Source organism: Schistocerca americana, chromosome 1 (assembly GCF_021461395.2).
Source record: "Schistocerca americana isolate TAMUIC-IGC-003095 chromosome 1, iqSchAmer2.1, whole genome shotgun sequence".
NCBI lineage: Eukaryota > Metazoa > Arthropoda > Insecta > Orthoptera > Acrididae > Schistocerca > Schistocerca americana.
Window position 1 is genome coordinate 1,120,995,732 of NC_060119.1, and position 18,692 is coordinate 1,121,014,423.

Consider the following 18,692-nt stretch of genomic DNA (forward strand, 5'->3'; position numbering starts at 1 on the left):
CAAAATTTCTAGGTGTATGCATTGATGAGAGGTCGAACTGGAAAAAAAAACACTGAAGATATGCTGAAACGTTTGAGTTCAGCTACTTATGCTATTAGGGTCATTGCAAATTTTGGCGATATACATCATAGTTAATTAGCTTACCACGCCTATTTTCATTCTCTGCTTTTGTATGGCATCATATTTTGGGGTAACTCATCATTGAGTAAAAGAGTGTTCATCGCACAAAAGCATGTAATCAGAGTAATTGCTGGAGCTCATCCTTGATCATCCTGCAGACACTTATTTCAAGAGCTTCACAATATATATATATTCATTTATGAAATGTGTTATTAACAATCCGAACGAATTCAAAAGTAATAGCAGTGTACATGGCTACAACACTAGGAGAAAGGATGATCCTCACTACTCAAGGTTAAATCTAACTTTGGCTCAGAAGGGGGTAAATTATGTTGCTACAAAAGTCTTTAGTCACTTACCTAATAGCATCAAAAGTCTGACTGGTAGCCATATAGAATTTAAAAGGAAATGAAAAGAATTTCTGAATGGCAACTCCTTCTACTCATTAGCTGAATTTTTGGATATAGTAAGTGGGTAATTTTCTCCCCCCCCCCCCCCCCCCAAAAGATTAAAAATATTGTCATGTAATATTTTATGTACTCTAATATCTTGGATAGACACATTTTATTAACCTGACGCTTTCCACATCATTACGAAGTGTCGTATTCATGATCTATGGAACAAGTACTAATCTAATCTGATCTAAACTCAACTATACAGCAATAATAATTGAAATCGAGTCAAGCAGAACTATTAATAAAAGCGAATTACAAGTTAAAGTAAATACATTTTGAAATAGGAGCTGTTGGAAACAAAAACCAATTTCCATTTTCAAGATAGGTAAAATACGAGTACTTAAGATATAAGAAAAAACAGTTAATTTGCAAGTATTGCATATACGACAGTAAGAAATCTCCTGTTTCAAGGTGAAAGATGGTGCACGATCGACGAAGTATGGCTTAACTGTCAATACGTTAAATTAATAACTCTAAAATTATATACAATTTTACTCACAATAAAATTCTGTAACTGAAAAATTAACAATACATTACGCTTTAATATACGGTACAGCACTTAAATGAATGCAACGAGAAATATTTACAAATGCTTTGCAAAACATAGAATCCATGTCTAACAACAACAAAAACTATAGAAAACGGCATAAATTGCGTGTAGATGTCTATAGCACCCTTTCCTTTATGTGGTTCTAAAATCTATTTCAACGTACAGTGTTTTCTTAGGTACAGTATCCTCTCAGTAGAACATTGTCAACTATTGATCTACGTATATCCTACTGGCCATTAAAACTACAGAGAAACTGCAGAGAAACTCCGGACAGATAACGCAGATCCACACACTGTAAACCTTATAGCCATCATACAGTCCAAAGATGACCGACGTGAGAAGTTATCGATAGTGAAATAAATCAGCAACGGATGAAGTAGCATCAACTCGATCCCTTGTTTTTTGACGATGGAGATGACAGGGTTCCAACAGAATTTAAAGAAAAACTACCGTCTCGATTTACGCGGTTACATGCTAATTTGATTTCAACTGTTTCCTTAATAACACTCTCCCAACGGCTGGAAGTGGGGGTCAGAATCTCCGTGTTGTTAGGTTCCATATAATGACCGGTGTCACGTCAGTGCTCTGCAAGGGGAGATTTTGTTGGTTTTTGGAAACGTGTGTGCCGTTTATGTCCAGTACACCGGTCCTCCACAGTCCCAGTCTGATCAGTATATAACATGCCACAACTGCAAGGAATACGATAGACACCGGCTTTATCGTTTGCGGAACCTAAAAGTACCCTGGTCTTTGATCGTAGTCGGAAAAGGGATACCATACAATATTTTAGCAAAATACGACAAGTCCTGTTCGAAATGCTCCTGCGTAAGGCAAAAAGGCTGTAGACTTCGGTGCCACCTCGGTATTATCATCACTCACTCGCTGAACAATTGGTCGATAGCGTAACACACGTCTGCTCTGTCTTTCACTATAACCATTCTGAGGAAAAATGGTCTCAAAATGGGCTAACTCAGTTGACAAACTCTCGGGGCCCGAGATAGCGTGATCCCTGTGAACCAAGGTACGAAGTACCCCTTCACGCTAAGCAGGACAGTGTCAATTATCAGCATGTAGATACAAGTCAGCATGAGTAGGCTACCTATAAAATGCATGTTTTAACGTACAATCAGCCTTCCTCCTGACCAACACATCAAAGAAGGGAAGGCAGCCATTCTATTCCACCTCGAACGTCAAACAAATATTCCAGTGGATGGAATCCAGGTGTGCTAAAACGTCATTCTCACTCTCATGAGGCCAAACAACGGAAATGTCGTCTAATATCTGCAAAAAAAAAACAAAAAAACGCAGGTTTCAAAGCTAGAGACTCAAAGGAACTTTCCTCGAACTCCTCCATAAAAAAACTGGCAATAATAGGAGAAACAGGCCTTCCATCGCAAGGCCATCTGTCTGCTCTCATTGCTGGTCATTCAATAAAACGTAAGTGTGAGTCAACGCATGTCGAAATAGATTCGTTAATTCAACATCAAACCTAACCTCAATTAACAGTAACGAATCGACACAGGATCGCGAATGAAGAGAGAGATCACATCAGAACTTACTTGAATATCCGATTCATTGAAACGCATTCCGTCTAATCGATGTAAGAAATCTGCCGACTTCTTAATGTGATGCTCACGCCGACCTACTATAGAGCTAAAGAGAGTAGCAAGGTACTTGCTACACGATATGTCGAAACACCAACATTACTCACAATCCGGCGAAAAGGTTTTAAATTTCCTTACACTTCGTTTACTTGGTGCATTTGTGCTTTGCAAATGACACAGTGTGCTCCGGTCAAAGTATCGGTGGTTGTCGACGACCACCCGGACGTATAGATCTAAGTTTTTGGAACATTTTCATACTATTTGTCGCAATTGTTATTTCTTAGTAACTATGACGTAAAGAATGTACTTTATATGTGAACCCTTCTCCGACGCAAGACAGGACCTGGTGGCCCTGATCAGACCAGTGTAAAAATTTAATAAATAGAGTTTTCGACTTTATTGATAATTTACCTTTCTTGTAATTTCATGACGTCTTGTACGAGGGCTATGCAGAAAGTAGGAAACGTTTCCGTCTGACGCCGCTAGGCGCGCGCCGATCGCGTATATTTTGGTATGTGCGTGCTCGGCAGCTCAGTCAGCATCCATCCGTGACAGCGGGAAAGTCTGGTTTTCTCGATATTCGAATTTGAAATATGCGCTGTGATCGAAAATGCCGCCAGTTGTGAGGTGCGGTCTGTGATAAGGTTTTTGTTAGCAAAAAACCTAAAACCTATACAAATGTATCGTGAACTGTGTGAAGTGTACGCCCAAGTATTGTGATTGACGATCTTATCGCATAGTTGATGAAACGATTCGTGAAAACCGTCGCTTCACAATAACGGAGCTTTCACTTTGTTTTCCACAAGTTTTACTTACTTTGTTGTTTGAAATTGTTACTCAAAAGCTAGGCTACCACAAATTTTGTGCACGATGGGTGCCCAAAATGCTTACAGAGCACCATAAAGAACAGTGAATGGGGGCAACGTTGACATTTCTGGATGCCTACCACAAACATGGTGATTCATTACTGGATCTAATCGTAACTGGTGACGAGACTTGGGTGAAACACGTCAATTGCAAGACAAAATTACAATCCTTGGAGTGGGGACACACAAGGTCCCACCAAAAACCAAGAAAATGTTTGCAAACCTTGTCGGCAAGGAAGTTGATAGCGACAGTGTTTTGGGACAGGTAAGGTGTGCTTCTTATTGATTTTCTCGAACGTGGAGCAACCATAAATTCTGCTCGGTACTGTCAAACTTTGCACACCCTTAGAAGAGGAGTTCGAAACAAACCACGAGGAAAGCTGACATCCAAAATTTTGTTTTTGCACGACAATGCCAGACCTCACACAGCAAATCCCACTAAAGAACTCCTTAATTCATTCAAATGGGAACTTTACCCTCATCCGCCCTACAGCCCCGATCTTGCACCAAGCGACTTCCACTTGTTTCCCGAAATGAAGAACTGGCTTGCAACGCAGCCCTTTGATGACGACACGGAACTCCAGGCGGGCGTGACTCACTGGCTGAAGTCTCAGGTTGCAGAATTTTACGACGAAGGTATTTCAAATCTTGTCCACCACTATGATAAGTGTCTTAATGTGTTTGCTGACTATGTGGAAAAGTAGAATGTCAGCCGCTCTTTCAGATGTATATAATAAAATTTATTTCTAGTACTTAGTTGTTTTTGTGCTAAAACGTTGCCTACTTTCTGAATAGCCCTTGTACGAAAAGCAGTACACACTTATCTGCACATACTTTCTTACCAATGGAATTGGCCACCTTCCTTAAGGCCGCCTTGCTGAATATTAACTTCTTCTGTACGCTGTTGACGATCCAGCTGAAGGAAAGGCTCAGGACACAGTTAACGACGTACGGCAGTGCAGAAAGTAGCCCGTTCTGCGAGAACAAACAGAAAAATTCAGCTGCAGAATGGGAGCTTCTTGTTGCATTCCACAGAGTACCTCATAAATAATATTGATAACACGATACTAAAGCCTAAAGAAACCGTGCACTTTACACGATATATCACACTGAACGAAAGCAGGTTCTTTATTATTGTTGCTATCGTTATTACCATTGCAGAAGATAAATTTCCAACACTGATAAATGTTGACGAACGCGGAAATATTTCGGCAAGCTTCAAAGTAATGCAGTCCATTGTTAGAGTTTATCATTCGTGGGGCCTCAAAGGGATGTCAATAGCACACTCAACTCAGTCATCTTCAGTTTATATATGAATGGGGATCAACTCTGTACTGCGCTTATGAAGCTCTGGCTTACATTCGACACTCTTAGTTCTTTTCATTCACATTGGTCCTTAGTTCTAAACAACTCGTAGCGTAAGGCAATTCATTTGTCGACTGTGAACCAGTCCACAGTAACGAAATATAGGAGTACCCACCACTAGTTCCAAGCACCGTCCCACAAATTAGTCAAGAATAATTACTCTATTTGTGGCTCGTCACTCTCAAGAGGAGTATCTTGAGGCAAGAGCTAGTAGTAACAAAATCGCTGGCCAGTTGCCAAGGGGAGTCACATGGAGGCCGCGCTGCTGACGCATCTGTAAAATGTGTACGGACGAGTGATCCCTGTTGGCCGGACTATTCACTTGTGAACTTAAATTCTCAACCAGTCTCTAAGGAATCCGTGGTACTGATTGTGGTGAGATTTATCTCACCACGTTAGACAAGTTACCATTGGGGGGCTCTTACACGTTAACTCTGCTATGATTTCCTGATGATGTAGTCCTGAGCCTCAATAGTGGCTTAGTCTTGACACCGAACGGCTCCTGGACACTGGATAAATCTATGATGCAAATGTGTCTACATCTCATATGACTAACGCTGTGTTTATCCTGGAGCTACATAGATCAACATCATGATCAGCGGATTGTATCTGGGAAATTTTTGAAAGAAGTTCTAAAATGTCCATTTTTTGGTCATTTAGTCAAAGCTGGATACCGCCCCTGGAAGCGTAGGAATTTTCCTCCAAGGTTTGTGAACACTGTATGGACTCTCAGGCATGTTACTGGAAAGAATGCAATCCTGATCTGTGGATAAAATGTTATTCTCTCATAAGAGAGTGCTCCTTTGGGAGACAGAGGTATAGTATTGTAAACGAGAATCATTGTATTATTATTGAAGTACTCTTTTAAAAAATTGAGTCGCATCCAAAAATTACACTTGATTGTGCTGTGACTAGGGCGCATAAGGCGTTCTAAAGACCACAGACAATGGCAGTTATATCTCAGGCAATTTTCTTATCTGTAACCTTTCAGTAGGGTAATGGCTTAGACCACACACTTATGTACATCCAGGTTTTCCTATTGACATTCATAGTTAGACAGAAATCCACTTTCTAGGGTGACAGATAGGTCGTCGTTGACCTACAAATTAATCACAAATATTACCAAGTTCTTTACTGTAATTCCGACATAGCTGCGTTTCATTAAACTGGCGACTAGTATCGAACCATCGAGTTCATTTTCAAGCCAGGCCTATTAAAGCTGCACTAACCACGAGTGGAAGGCAACGGGAAACCACCACTGGAATCATTCCCTAGCCACTCATGCGGTGGACCTCTCTGACGATGCTTCCCCCATGACAGGACCTACGGTACGGCAGGACACAAAGTTATAATGGTGCTCGGTTAGGCGACAATCACTTCACATGTAGGTAATACACACATGATACAGTCACATGGGAACCAGATTAGTTTCGCAATGTAAACGTCTTAATGAAGTCCACATTCTATATCATGTGTGCATCACCTAAGTGCAAAGTGACTGTCACCTAACCACTGTTAGTGTAGCTTTAAGAAGCTTCCCTTGAAAATGAACTTAGAAGTTCGAAACTACACTACTGGCCATTAAAATTGCTACACCAAGAATAAATGCAGATGATAAACGGGTATTCATTGGACAAATATATTTACTAGAACTGACATGTGATTACATTTTCACGCAATTTGGGTGCACAGATCCTGAGAAATCGGTACCCAGAACAACTACCTCTGGCCGTAATAACGGCCTTGATACGCCTGGACATTGAGTCAAACAAAGCTCGGATGGCGTGTACAGGTACAGCTGTCCATGCAGCTTCAACACGATACCACAGTTCATCAAGAGTAGTGACTGGCGTATTGTGACAAGCCAGTTGCACGGCCACCATGGACCAGTGTTTTCAATTGGTGAGAGATCTGGAGAATGTGCTGGCCAGGGCAGCAGTCGAAAATTTCTGTATCCAGAAAGGCCCGTACAGGACCTGCAACATGTGGTCGTGCATTATCCAGCTGAAATGTAGGGTTTCGCAGGGATCGAATGAAGGGTAGAGCCACGGGCCGTAACACATCTGAAATGAAACGTCCACTGTTCAAAATGCCGTCAATGCGAACAAGAGGTGACCGAGACGTGTAACCAATAGCACCCCATACCATGCCTCTGCGACGTGGTTACCGTCGTCGCTGGCGGCGCAGTGTACCTGTGTATCGCAGTTTGAAGGCTATTGATATTGACTTGGCTGGTCAGTTCAATAAACAGCAATTGATTGGAGGTCCAAATGTATTTCGAGGACTCCATCTGAACTTTACCTGTGATGTACAACCAGTGTTTGGAGGTAGTATGTGGTTGACACTTGCAGTTGTATGGGGCAATCAAGCAGATTACGGTGGCCTTGAAGCATTTCCAGATGCTAGTGTGGGAAGTTCCATGCGGCTTTTCGCGGATGATGCTGTAGTATACAGGGAAGTTGCAGCATTAGAAAATTGTAGCTAAATGCAGGAAGATCTGCAGCGGATAGGCACTTGGTGCAGGGAGTGGCAACTGACCCTTAACATAGACAAATGTAATGTATTGCGAATACATAGAAAGAAGGATCCTTTATTGTATGATTATATGATAGCGGAACAAACACTGGTAGCAGCTACTTCTGTAAAATATCTGGGAGTATGCGTGCGGAACGATTTGAAGTGGAATGATCATATAAAATTAATTGTTGGTAAGGCGGGTACCAGGTTGAGATTCATTGGGCGAGTCCTTAGAAAATGTAGTCCATCAACAAAGGAGGTGGCTTACAAAACACTCGTTCGACCTATACTTGAGTATTGCTCATCAGTGTGGGATCCGTACCAGATCGGGTTGACGGAGGAGATAGAGAAGATCCAAAGAAGAGCGGCGCGTTTCGTCACAGGGTTGTTTGGTAGCCGTGATAGCGTTACGGAGATGTTTAACAAACTCAAGTGGCAGACTCTGCAAGAGAGGCGCTCTGCATCGCGGTGTAGCTTGCTCGCCAGGTTTAGAGAGGGTGCGTTTCTGGATGAGGTATCGAATATATTGCTTCCCTCTACTTATACCTCCCGAGGAGATCACGAATGTAAAATTAGAGAGATTAGAGCGCGCACAGAGGCTTTCAGACAGTCGTTCTTCCCGCGAACGATACGCGACTGGAACAGGAAAGGGAGGTAATGACAGTGGCACGTAAAGTGCCCTCCGCCACACACCGTTTGGTGGCTTGCGGAGTATAAATGTAGATGTAGAAGTAGATCATGCCGGATGATACGCCAGTATGGCGATGACGAATACACGCTTCCAATGTGCGTTCACCGCGATGACGCCAAGCACGGATGCGACCATCATGATGCTGTAAACAGAACCTGGATTCATCCGAAAAAATTACGTTTAGCCATTCGTGCACCCAAGTTCGTCGTTGAGTACATTATCGCAGGCACTCCTGTCTGTGATGCAGCGTCAAGGGTAACCGCAGCCATGGTCTTCGAGCTGATAGTCCATGCTGCTGCAAACGTCGCAAAACTGTTCGTGCAGATGGTTGTTGTCTTGCAAATGTCCTCATCTCTTGACTCAGGGGTCGAGACGTGGCTGCACGATGCGTTACAGCCATGTGGATAAGATGCCTGTCATCTCGACTGCTAGTGATACGAGGCAGTTGGGATCCAGCGCGGCGTTCCGTATTACCCTCCTGAACCCACCGATTCCATATTCTGCCAACAGTTATTGGATCTCGACCAACGCGAGCAGCAATGTCGCGATACGATAAACCGCAATCGCGATAGGCTACAATCCGACCTTTATTAAAGTCGGAAACGTGATGGTACGCATTTCTCCTCCTTACACGAGGCATCACAACAACATTTCAGCAGGCAACGCCGGCCAACTGCTGTTTGTGTATGCGAAATCGGTTGGAAACGTTCGTCATCTCAGCACGTTGTAGGTGTCGCCACCGGCGCCCACCTTGTGTGACTGCTATGAAAAACTAATCATTTACATATCACAGCATCTTCTTCCTGTCGGTTAAATTTCGCGTCTGTAGCACATATAGTGTTCGTGGTGTAGCAATTTTAATGGGCAGTTGTGTAGTTGACAGTTTAATTAAACGTAACGAAGACAGAATTACAAGTAAGAATACTTTAGCCAAGTGGCTGGTCTTGCCCTGAGTTCATGTAGGAAATACGCACAAAGATTACCCGATTTTATTCCTTACCGTTTACAGTTGTGAGATATTGAAAAAGATGATATTTATAATACTCGTCCAATCGAGCAGGGTAGCGCAGTGGTTAGCACGCTGGACTCGCATGCAGGAGGACGACGGCTCAAAGCCTCGTGCGACCATCCTGATTGCCCGGGTAGTTCCTTAGCACTGCCCCCTTCCTCCCTCATCCTTCCTCATCCTTCCTCATCCTTCTCCAATCCGGGCTTCTGCTCTGTCTCTAATGACCGCGTCTTCGACGGGACTTTAAACACGAATCTCCTCCTCCCTATCTGTACTCATCCACAGACTCTTCGTGATTCTCTGGACAGAATATGTGGCACACAGGGAATCAAGCACCAATACGGTTACAACAGTTTCGTTATATTCGTTGTGTTTATAACTGTATGCTTGTCAGAAGTTTACCTTATGGTTGAAGGTGTATTCACTTAGCACGCCCAGTAAAAATCAGTAATGTTGTCTACAGATGGCGAGCCACGAAAGAGAAGTTTCATCTTTTTCCCAGAGCAGCAATATCAAGCTACCACGTCTTTTCTTTAAAAAAAAATTGAAGAAACCGCGGAACAGGTCTTAATCCACAATCATCGGGTGGGGGGGGAGCGGGTTACTCATTTTTCAAAATGGGCCTGTAAAGTTGCGGTTTCCCTACAAGAAGATCTATTTCCTTTCATCCGCCAGCTAGTAAATAATGTATAAACAGTCGCAATACCATTGAGAAACACAACCATTCGACAGGAAATAAACTGGGGCACTGTAGACGAAATGGCAGAAAGTTCTGACCGTTTGGCAACAGCAGCAGAAAAACCAGTCTGGGGCGTGACGTCAGAGAGAGAGCGGAAATGCGTCTCGATTTAGGAAATGTGAGATACCCGACACTCACTCTGTAACTGTCTAGGCTCCGTGTGTATGACGACTTTTCGTAAAAAACACATCGATAGTGTGAGAGGTCGACTAGAATAATTCAGAGTGTCTATTATCTGTAAAAGAGCATTGTAACAACAAGCATTTTGTGATTCGATGTGTCGCTGATGTGTCCTACAAATTTCAATAAAGGTCTTTAGTTGTTACTGTTTATTTGTCTTTTACAATAGGGTAAAGTGAGTACTACAGTGGTCACCCTGTTTTATAGAAAACAATTCTTCTGCATCGTGTAACCTAGCGCGAGGTCACGACAGTGGAGGAACAAAACTTATAACCATACTGGCTTCCCTGCAAACCAGAAGAAAACCAACATCCATATAATCACATTACACCGGTTTTTCCAACGATTTCTCGCAAATGGGCAGTCCAGCTGCAACGACACCAACAGCTTCAGTACGGCTACCAATTTTCTAGACAACTCATCGTACAGAACGGTTCGTGCTTTTTCCAACAAAATGGCGTATGTAACAACAAAGGCAAATTGAACGTAATCTTCGCTATATGGATGAATAATTGGTTAAAGTGGTACAAGACTTTGTACTGCAGCAGTCAAAAAAAATGTTCAGATGTGTGTGAAATCTTATGGGACTTAACTGCTAAAGTCATCAGTCCCTAAGCGTGCACACTACTTAGCCTAAATTATCCTAAGGACAAACACACACGCATGCACGAGGGAGGACTCGAACCTCTGCCAGGACCAGCAGCATAGTCCATCACTGCAGCGCCTGAGACCGCTCGGCTAACCCCGCTCGACTCGGAGCAGTCATATCAGCAGTTTAGAGACATGGTAATGAGGTGTAAGATGGCAAGAACTATGCCCCTTACATGAAGTCATTAAAGATCACCTAACTCACGTTGAGCGAACAGTAGGGCTGAACAAAATGACTGACAAGGCACAATGCATCTTGTAGAGGGTACAGTATGGACATAGTGGAATAATTAATGTCGGGTGATGGTTTTAAAGTAAGTCACACGACATGAAAACTTTGTGGAAACGAGTCGCTTTACTGGACGCTAGTTTACCCCAGGGAAGTATTTGACCGTGGCCGGCTGGGTACCGGCTAAGGGAAGTGACAATAGGCAGCTTAGGGTGGCTCAAGCTCTGAGAAAGCGGTAATGGTGCGCAGCCTCCAGCCGCCTTAAAATGAGTGACAGTGAGTGGGTCGTTGACCCCGACTCCATGCTGTTGTACCGGGAAACAGATGGAGAACTTGTACGCCTGTTGATAAATGTCCGTCGTCCTGTTTTCTGTGAAACAAGCGAGAAAGCCGCGCAAAGCTACGGTGGAGCAGTCAACAGAGGTCAAAATATGCGTGTTCGTGACTATAGCAACTTCACGCTGAATTCACGGTCCACAGAGTCTGAAGTAAATCAGGTGAAGAGGGACAGAATGAAATACACCGGCCTCCGATGGTAACGTAGCACCAAGGAATCTGAAGTACTCTCCTGGGAGTCAGAATTCCGGAAAACTTGGTGTTGTGCAGACACTAACCTTGACGGGTGGCCTGGGAGCTACTAAATATCAAGTTGAGAGGAAGGGAAATTTTGTGGGAATTTGTTCACTTCCCAGAGCAGGCATTGGTCGGCGCTGGGAAGCGACGCATAATTAACGCGACTTGCGCTGCAATTGGCGTAAGTGATTTGCTGGAGGGGAAACCGAGGCGAAGAGTGGACTGGCAGAAGTCTCAGTAGAGGTCTTCCGTTCCCAGCTTGCCTAGAGTGCGGACGTGGCGTTCTTTACTCAGCTTGCCTGAGAAAGAGCGAGCATCGCTGCAGTTTAAGCGAATGGAACGATTGAGCTTGGAGATAGAAAGTTTTGGTTCAGCTATGTACTGAGCAAGGTAGCTAGGAGTGAATAGATGAGCGCAGCCTTGCAGCACCACGAGGTCGACCGACGTCCACACAATGACGACGCTCCGCCACGCTGTACTCAGTGCTATTGCGCCCGCTCCGGCCACTGATTAATTTGTTGGATCATGTCGGCAAAGCTTCCATGAGGGTTTCATGGGCCGTGTACTGTAGAATTCTTCTCGCACTTCGCATTACGCCTGGGTCAGTCGATAGGAATTACTTTTGAGTTATCGAGCTTTACTACACGCAAACGCAATTTATTACCACTGCCTGGTAGAAGAGTCATGTAATGTGATGACTGAAGGTCGTGAGTTAAAATAAATTTGTAAAAATCGACTGCATCTGTTTTCAATCAAGTAGTTGAAATCCCAAGTCACTTTCTTAATTAATTTTATGTTCAACATTTGCATCTGGTGTTCAATAGCTGCATATAACATCAATGTGCACCCCTTTTTAATTAAAAGTGATCAATTCTGAATCAATTAATGTCAACACTGCCACCGCTGTTCAATCAGGAGTGACAGGGCCTTATTACTTTCTTTGCGTTATCCGATATTGCGGTAGTTTTGCACTCTCTGTTGATCAGTTAGTCAATTAGCTGGGGTGAACACACGCCAAAACCAGATAAGTGACAGGTGGGGTGTTACAGAGGAGCCTGTCAGTACCTAAGAGACAACGTTTGCAACGAATCTTGAATGAAGAGTCTATCGGAAACGGAAGCCTGACAGTATTGTTATGGCACTTGCGTAAACTGGTGGGTTAGAAGCTGTTCTCAGAGGCATTACGCACAATACGGCATCAACAATAAGTGTGGTTTGGCAGCACACGATAATTTACCATTATCTTCATTAACAGAGGAGGTGGAGTCAATGTTCTATTCTTTCCCTACGCCACTTTTGAGAATATGTGTGCTACAACATAGTACCGTACGCTCCGGATTATGGCGGTGTTGGATAAAGCTCCACACCGAAACTTCACATTGACGCCGTTCTTGGTGGAAGAGTGAGATAAAATTGAGATAGAGAAAACTGACTCCGTTTTAAGGAACCTACAGCGCGTTCAGTATCCTAGAAAAGAAAAATATTGTCAATCGCCGCGCAAACTATGTTCAGTCTCTTCAGGGGCACAGCCGAAAGTTAGAGGGCAACAAAAGTCACACATCCACTTAGTTCTGGTATCACGTTAAATTTGAGGTGTGAACATCTGTGCCGTTAACAAAACTCCAAAAGCGACCGATAGATGGCATTATTGACCGAAAAAACAGCTTCAGCTCCCCGCATACGCTAAATAAAATAGAGTGTATCAGAATTCCACTTCCTCACGGAATGTGCTTCCGCAAGTGTCAGGTGCTTCAGTGAGACGTATCTGTGTTGAATACAGAGCATACGGTATCAAGTACTTGATTTACAGTGGTTCAGACATCAGCTTCCCGCTGCTTCAATGCACCAAGGCAACATATCATCAGCATGGCTGCACATAAGCGGCAGATAATTCTGTTATTCCTTCCCCTGCTGTAACTCCCCTGTCAGTGAATATACGGCGGATGGACTTTCAAGGTTGCTGCAGTCGTCTCTCATCCCATCCTAGGAGTGGATGTTTTGAACCAGTTTAAACTCTTAGAGGGCGACAGCTGATTACGACTGATCTTCAGCATACAGTCCCTATAACTATGACGACAGGTTCAAATACAACCGCCACCACCAGTGAGGCCAAAAATCTATTACAGCAACTTCTACGACACTAACCAGAGTTACCCACACTATCCAAGCACGTCATTTCACATTCGGAAAATAACTGGACGGCCTGTCTCCGCCATCAGATGCCGCCTATCACAACATCACGCAGTAACCACAGTGATTGGACCCACGAGTTGTATGCAGATCAGATTAGATTAGATTAGATTAGATTAATACTTGTTCCATAGATCATGAATACGACACTTCGTAATGATGGGAACGTGTCGGATTAATAAAAGATGTCTGTACAAATATTACATTACACAAAATATTGGATGACGCTAATGTTTAAGTTGGTTTTTTTCCCCTCCCTTGATTTATATCTAAAAATTCAGCCAATGAGTAGAAGGAGTTGTCATCTAGAAATTCTTTTAATTTATTTTTAAATGTTGGTTGGCTATCTGTCAGGCTTTTGATGCTGTTTGGTAGGTGACCAAAGACTTTTGTGGCAGCATAATGTACCCCTTTCTGTGCCAAAGTTAGATTTAACCCTGCATAGTGAAGATCATCCTTTCTCCTGGTGTTATAGCTATGCACACTGCTATTACCTTGGAACTGGGTTGGATTATTAACAACAAATTTCATAAGTGAATATATATAATGTGAGTTTACTGAGAGGATCCCTAGATCCTTAAATAGATGTCTGCAGGATGACCGTGGGTGGGCTCCAGCAATTATTCTGATTACACGTTATTGAGCAATGAATACTTTTCTACTCAACGATGAATTACCCCAGAAAGCAGTGAATGAAAGTAGGCATAGTAAGCTAATTTATTGAGATTCTTATCACCAAAATTTGCAATAACCCTAATAGCATGCGTAGCTGAACTCAGACGTTTCAGCAGACCATCAATGTGTTGCTTCCAGTTTAACCTCTCATCAATGGACAAACCTAAAAATTTTGAAAATTCTACCTTAGCTACAGACTTCTGTTCAAAGTCTATATTTATTACTGGAGTTGCGCCATTTACTGTACGGAACTGTATATACTGTGTTTTATCAAAACTTAAAGAGAGTCCGTTTGCTGAGAACCACTTAATAATTTTGTGAAAAACATCATCTACAATTACATCACTTAGTTCTTGGTTTTTGGATGTTATTACTATACTTGTATCATCAGCAAAAAGAACTAACTTTGCATCTTAATCAATGTGGAATGGTAAGTCATTAATGTATATCAAGAACAGTAAAGAACCTAAGACCGATCCCTTTGGGACCCCGTACTTGATAGCCCCCCCAGTTTGAGGATTCAGCTGTTGTTTTAACATTACATGAACCACTTATTTCGACTGTCTGCATTCTTCCAGTTATGTATGAATTAAACCATTTGTGCACTGCCCCCCTCAAACCATAATGATTTAGCTTATCTAAAAGAATTCCATGATTTACACAATCAAAGGCCTTTGAGAGACCACAAAAAATACCAATGGGCGATGTCCGGTTATTCAGAGCATTTAATATTTGATCAGTGAAAGCGTATATAGCATTTTCTGTTGAAAAGCCTTTCTGAAAACCAAACTGACATTTTGTTAGTACTTTATTTTTACAAATATGGGAGGCTACTCTTGAATACATTACTTTCTCAAAAAATTTTGATAGAGCTGTCAGAAGAGAGATTGGGCGATAGTTGTTGGCATCCGACGTATCCCCCTTTTTATGCAATGGTTTTACAATGGCATATTTCAGTCTATCGGGGAAAACACCCTGCTGCAAAGAGCTATTACATACGTGGCTGAGAATCCTACTTATCTGTGGGGAACAAGCTTTAAGTACCTTGCTGGAAATGCCATCAATTCCGTAAGAGCTTTTACTTTTCAGTGAGTTTATTATTTTACTGATTTCAGGGGGAGAGGTCGGTGGAAATACAGTTGTTTCAAATTGCACAGGTATGGCCTCTTCTATTAGTAGCCTTGCCTCTTCTAGTGAAGATCTAGATCCTATTTTCTCCACAACATTTAAAAAATGATTATTGAAAATATTTTCAATTTCTGATTGTTTGTTAGTACACTTGTCATTCAGTTTTATGGCACTTAAGTCTTCCTGTGGTCTTGGTTGCCCTGTTTCCCTTTCAATAATATTCCAAATTGCTTTAATTTTATTATCAGAGCTACTGATCTCAGACATGATACACATGCTTCTGGACTTTTTAATAACTTTTCTTAGTACCGCACAATAGTTTTTATAATATTGAACAATTTCGGGGTCAGTACTCCCTCTTGCTGTTAGATACAGTTCTCTTTTACGGTTGCAAGATATTCTTATTCCTTTAGTTAGCCAAGGTTTTTATATGTTTTCTTGGAATTATGTTTAACTATTTTCTAGGGAAAAAAATTTTCAAATACCCTTAAATATGTATCGTGAAATAAGTTATATTTCAAGTTTGCATCGGGTTCCTTATACACTTCATCCCAGTCTAGCTGCTGTAGGCTTTCCCTAAAGTTTGCAATATTTATATTGTTAATTGAACGCACTGCTTTGAAATTCTGATTTGATATACTGCGTGGAGCTATGTCATGTACTGTAACTAGCTGTGCACCATGATCTGAAAGACCATTCTCAACCGGATAAGCAGATAACTCCTGGTCTTTACCGCTTCCTTTGCTGAGTAAAAAAGATGGTACTTTATGGCCTTAACTGCTGGAACTGTCCCAGATCGTTATGCCATCCCAAATATTCCCAGATATTCAGGACTTTACAAGTGCATTATACGATGCCTCAGTTTTCACTGTAACTGATTGTGACAAGATCCGTACTTGTATCCCAGTGGCCCCCAGTGACATACCGATGACGGCTGTGATTTCCCATTTCGAGTAGTCTGAGTTTCGTTTTATGCCATATGCAGCCCAGATGTGGTAGTGCTTTATAAAACTATTAAGTTTTAAGAGGTTCAATTTTTTTTCATAAATAAACGTCATCCTGGTCCTTTCTCGTAATGAATAAGAGCACAAAAAACACTTACAGCTGTTATTTCAATACGTTCAGGAGTATGACGTCCTTCTAAATGCAAACAAGTGTACATTAGGGAAGCCGTCTTAATTTTTTGATGAGACAAAGTGTCAACAGAGGGCATCAGACCCTTCCCGAACGTGCAACACGGCGGCCTAACTCCCCAGATTGGGCCTCGCGGCCAACAATGCCACACTAACACTTCATTTGAGTGGTTATCGGGAAATTGGCAGCCATTTGTGTACTATTCCCGAAAACTTTCACTGACTCATAGTCTTTGGTCGGCAGTCGAATGGTTCAGATGGCTCTGAGCACTATGGGACTTAACATTTGAGGTCATCAGTCCCCTAGAACGTAGAACTACTTAAACCTAACTAACCTAAGGACACCATACACATCCATGCCTAAGGCAGGATTCGAACCTGCGACGGTAGCGGTCGCGCGGTGTCAGACTGAAGCGCCTAGAACCGCTCGGCCCGCGGTGAGCAGTCGACCGAGTGCTCCTTGCAATATACGAAGCAACGAACTTCAGGCAAAGTTTTCTACCAGCCTTCCAATAAGTTAATGACCAAAGCCCACCTCGCTGTACGAGACACCAAAAATGTATAGGACAATTTACCATCAACATCCGACATGAAAGCAGCTTTAAAATGTGAGACCTTAATTTCTCCCGACGTGTACAATGTTCAAATAACTTACGGGACTTCAGGCGAAAGACGACTGATGTCAGAAGTTACCAACAGTGAATGTTCTGCAATGCCGGTCCTCCACAGTCCTGATTGTCTGACCAATACATGAAACGCCTCAACAGCAAAGAATACGCCAGGCATCCGTCATCTTAGACCGTGGTCATCGTATTTCCACAAAATACGTCAAATCCTTTTCGAAATACTCCCTGCGTTGATTATTATTTTCACTACTGGTGACTTCTAACGCTTTCACCTTTCGTTTTTGATGGCGCTAGTGTTTACAGTGAGCGCGCGCGCGTGCGTTAGTGTGTGTGTGTGTGTGTGTGTGTGTGTGTGTGTGTGTACAGTTGTTTACCTCTGCGAGGAGGAAGTTTATCGTTTCTGGCGGAGTTCAGATAAACTTCGCAGCAGAGGAGTAAGATTGCAATGTGCGTTGTCGTTTGTGTTGAGGTGTCGTGACAAAAATATTGTTCCAACGTTTCTCAAATATTAAGTCTCCTGCCGCCTGTTACATCAAGCAACACGCTAGCCTATCTCTTGCTCGTGAAAGAATCCATTGCACTCGTCGACAGTTGAATTTTGTTTCCAAGGAATTGTTTCGGCTTCATTTAGTGACTGGTTAAAAAATTATTGATTTTTATTGGGATTGACTGGGAATTTCATTCTGTAACTGCCCAGCATTGGGCGAAGTTTGAAAGTTTCCGAGGCTCCGGGTCTAGTTGTGCAACGTCAACGTTCTTTGTAAATATCACCGAAGAAGATTTTGACGACGCAGCTTTACCCGTGCAAGGTAAATCCGAGTTTTTAAACTCCCTTGCATAGCACATATTTGCTGCAGTTTTGCCTTGAAAACGGCTGGGTTTGCTGCTGGTGGTTGCCGACGACATCGCCTGGCTGCACTCTCGTAAGTTACTTGAGCTTTAAAAATACTGTCGCAGACTGCCTCCTGCGGGCATGCAGCAAGCCCGATACTGTGACCACCCAGTGCACGGATCCAGAGTTACAAATGTTATTACGCTATGGCAGCTACAGTTACAAATTTAAGGAGACCTTTCTTCCAGCGTTGCCTATTCTTATGGTGTGACGCTGCCAAATGAACTCTGCATCGTAATTCCGAGTAACACAGGCATTGCGATGTCGTATTTATCTGCCGACACTGGGCAAGCTACGTTAGAATAAAATGTCTTACCAGTATGGAAACATATATAACGGATGTGTGAGAACAGGTTGTAGACGCATGGTTGACGACATACGGAAGTTTGGGCATGACCATGAGTCGTGCAGGAATAGCCAAATTGAAAGGCGATAAAGAGACAGACACGGGTTCGAGTCCTAGTCTGGCACAAATATTCAGTGTCGTAATGGTATTCTACAG

The 18,692-nt window shown here is 42.7% G+C and overlaps 1 protein-coding gene across 1 annotated transcript in view; it reads right to left on the bottom strand.

Moving 5' to 3' along the window:
• Window positions 1-18,692, bottom strand: part of LOC124596909 (putative inorganic phosphate cotransporter) — a 98,798-nt gene that overhangs the window by 1,629 nt on the left and 78,477 nt on the right. The window contains exon 6 of the mRNA XM_047135904.1: window positions 4,438-4,570. Within this exon, the coding sequence (XP_046991860.1) occupies window positions 4,438-4,570 (133 nt within the window). The remainder of the gene's footprint in view (window positions 1-4,437; window positions 4,571-18,692) is intronic.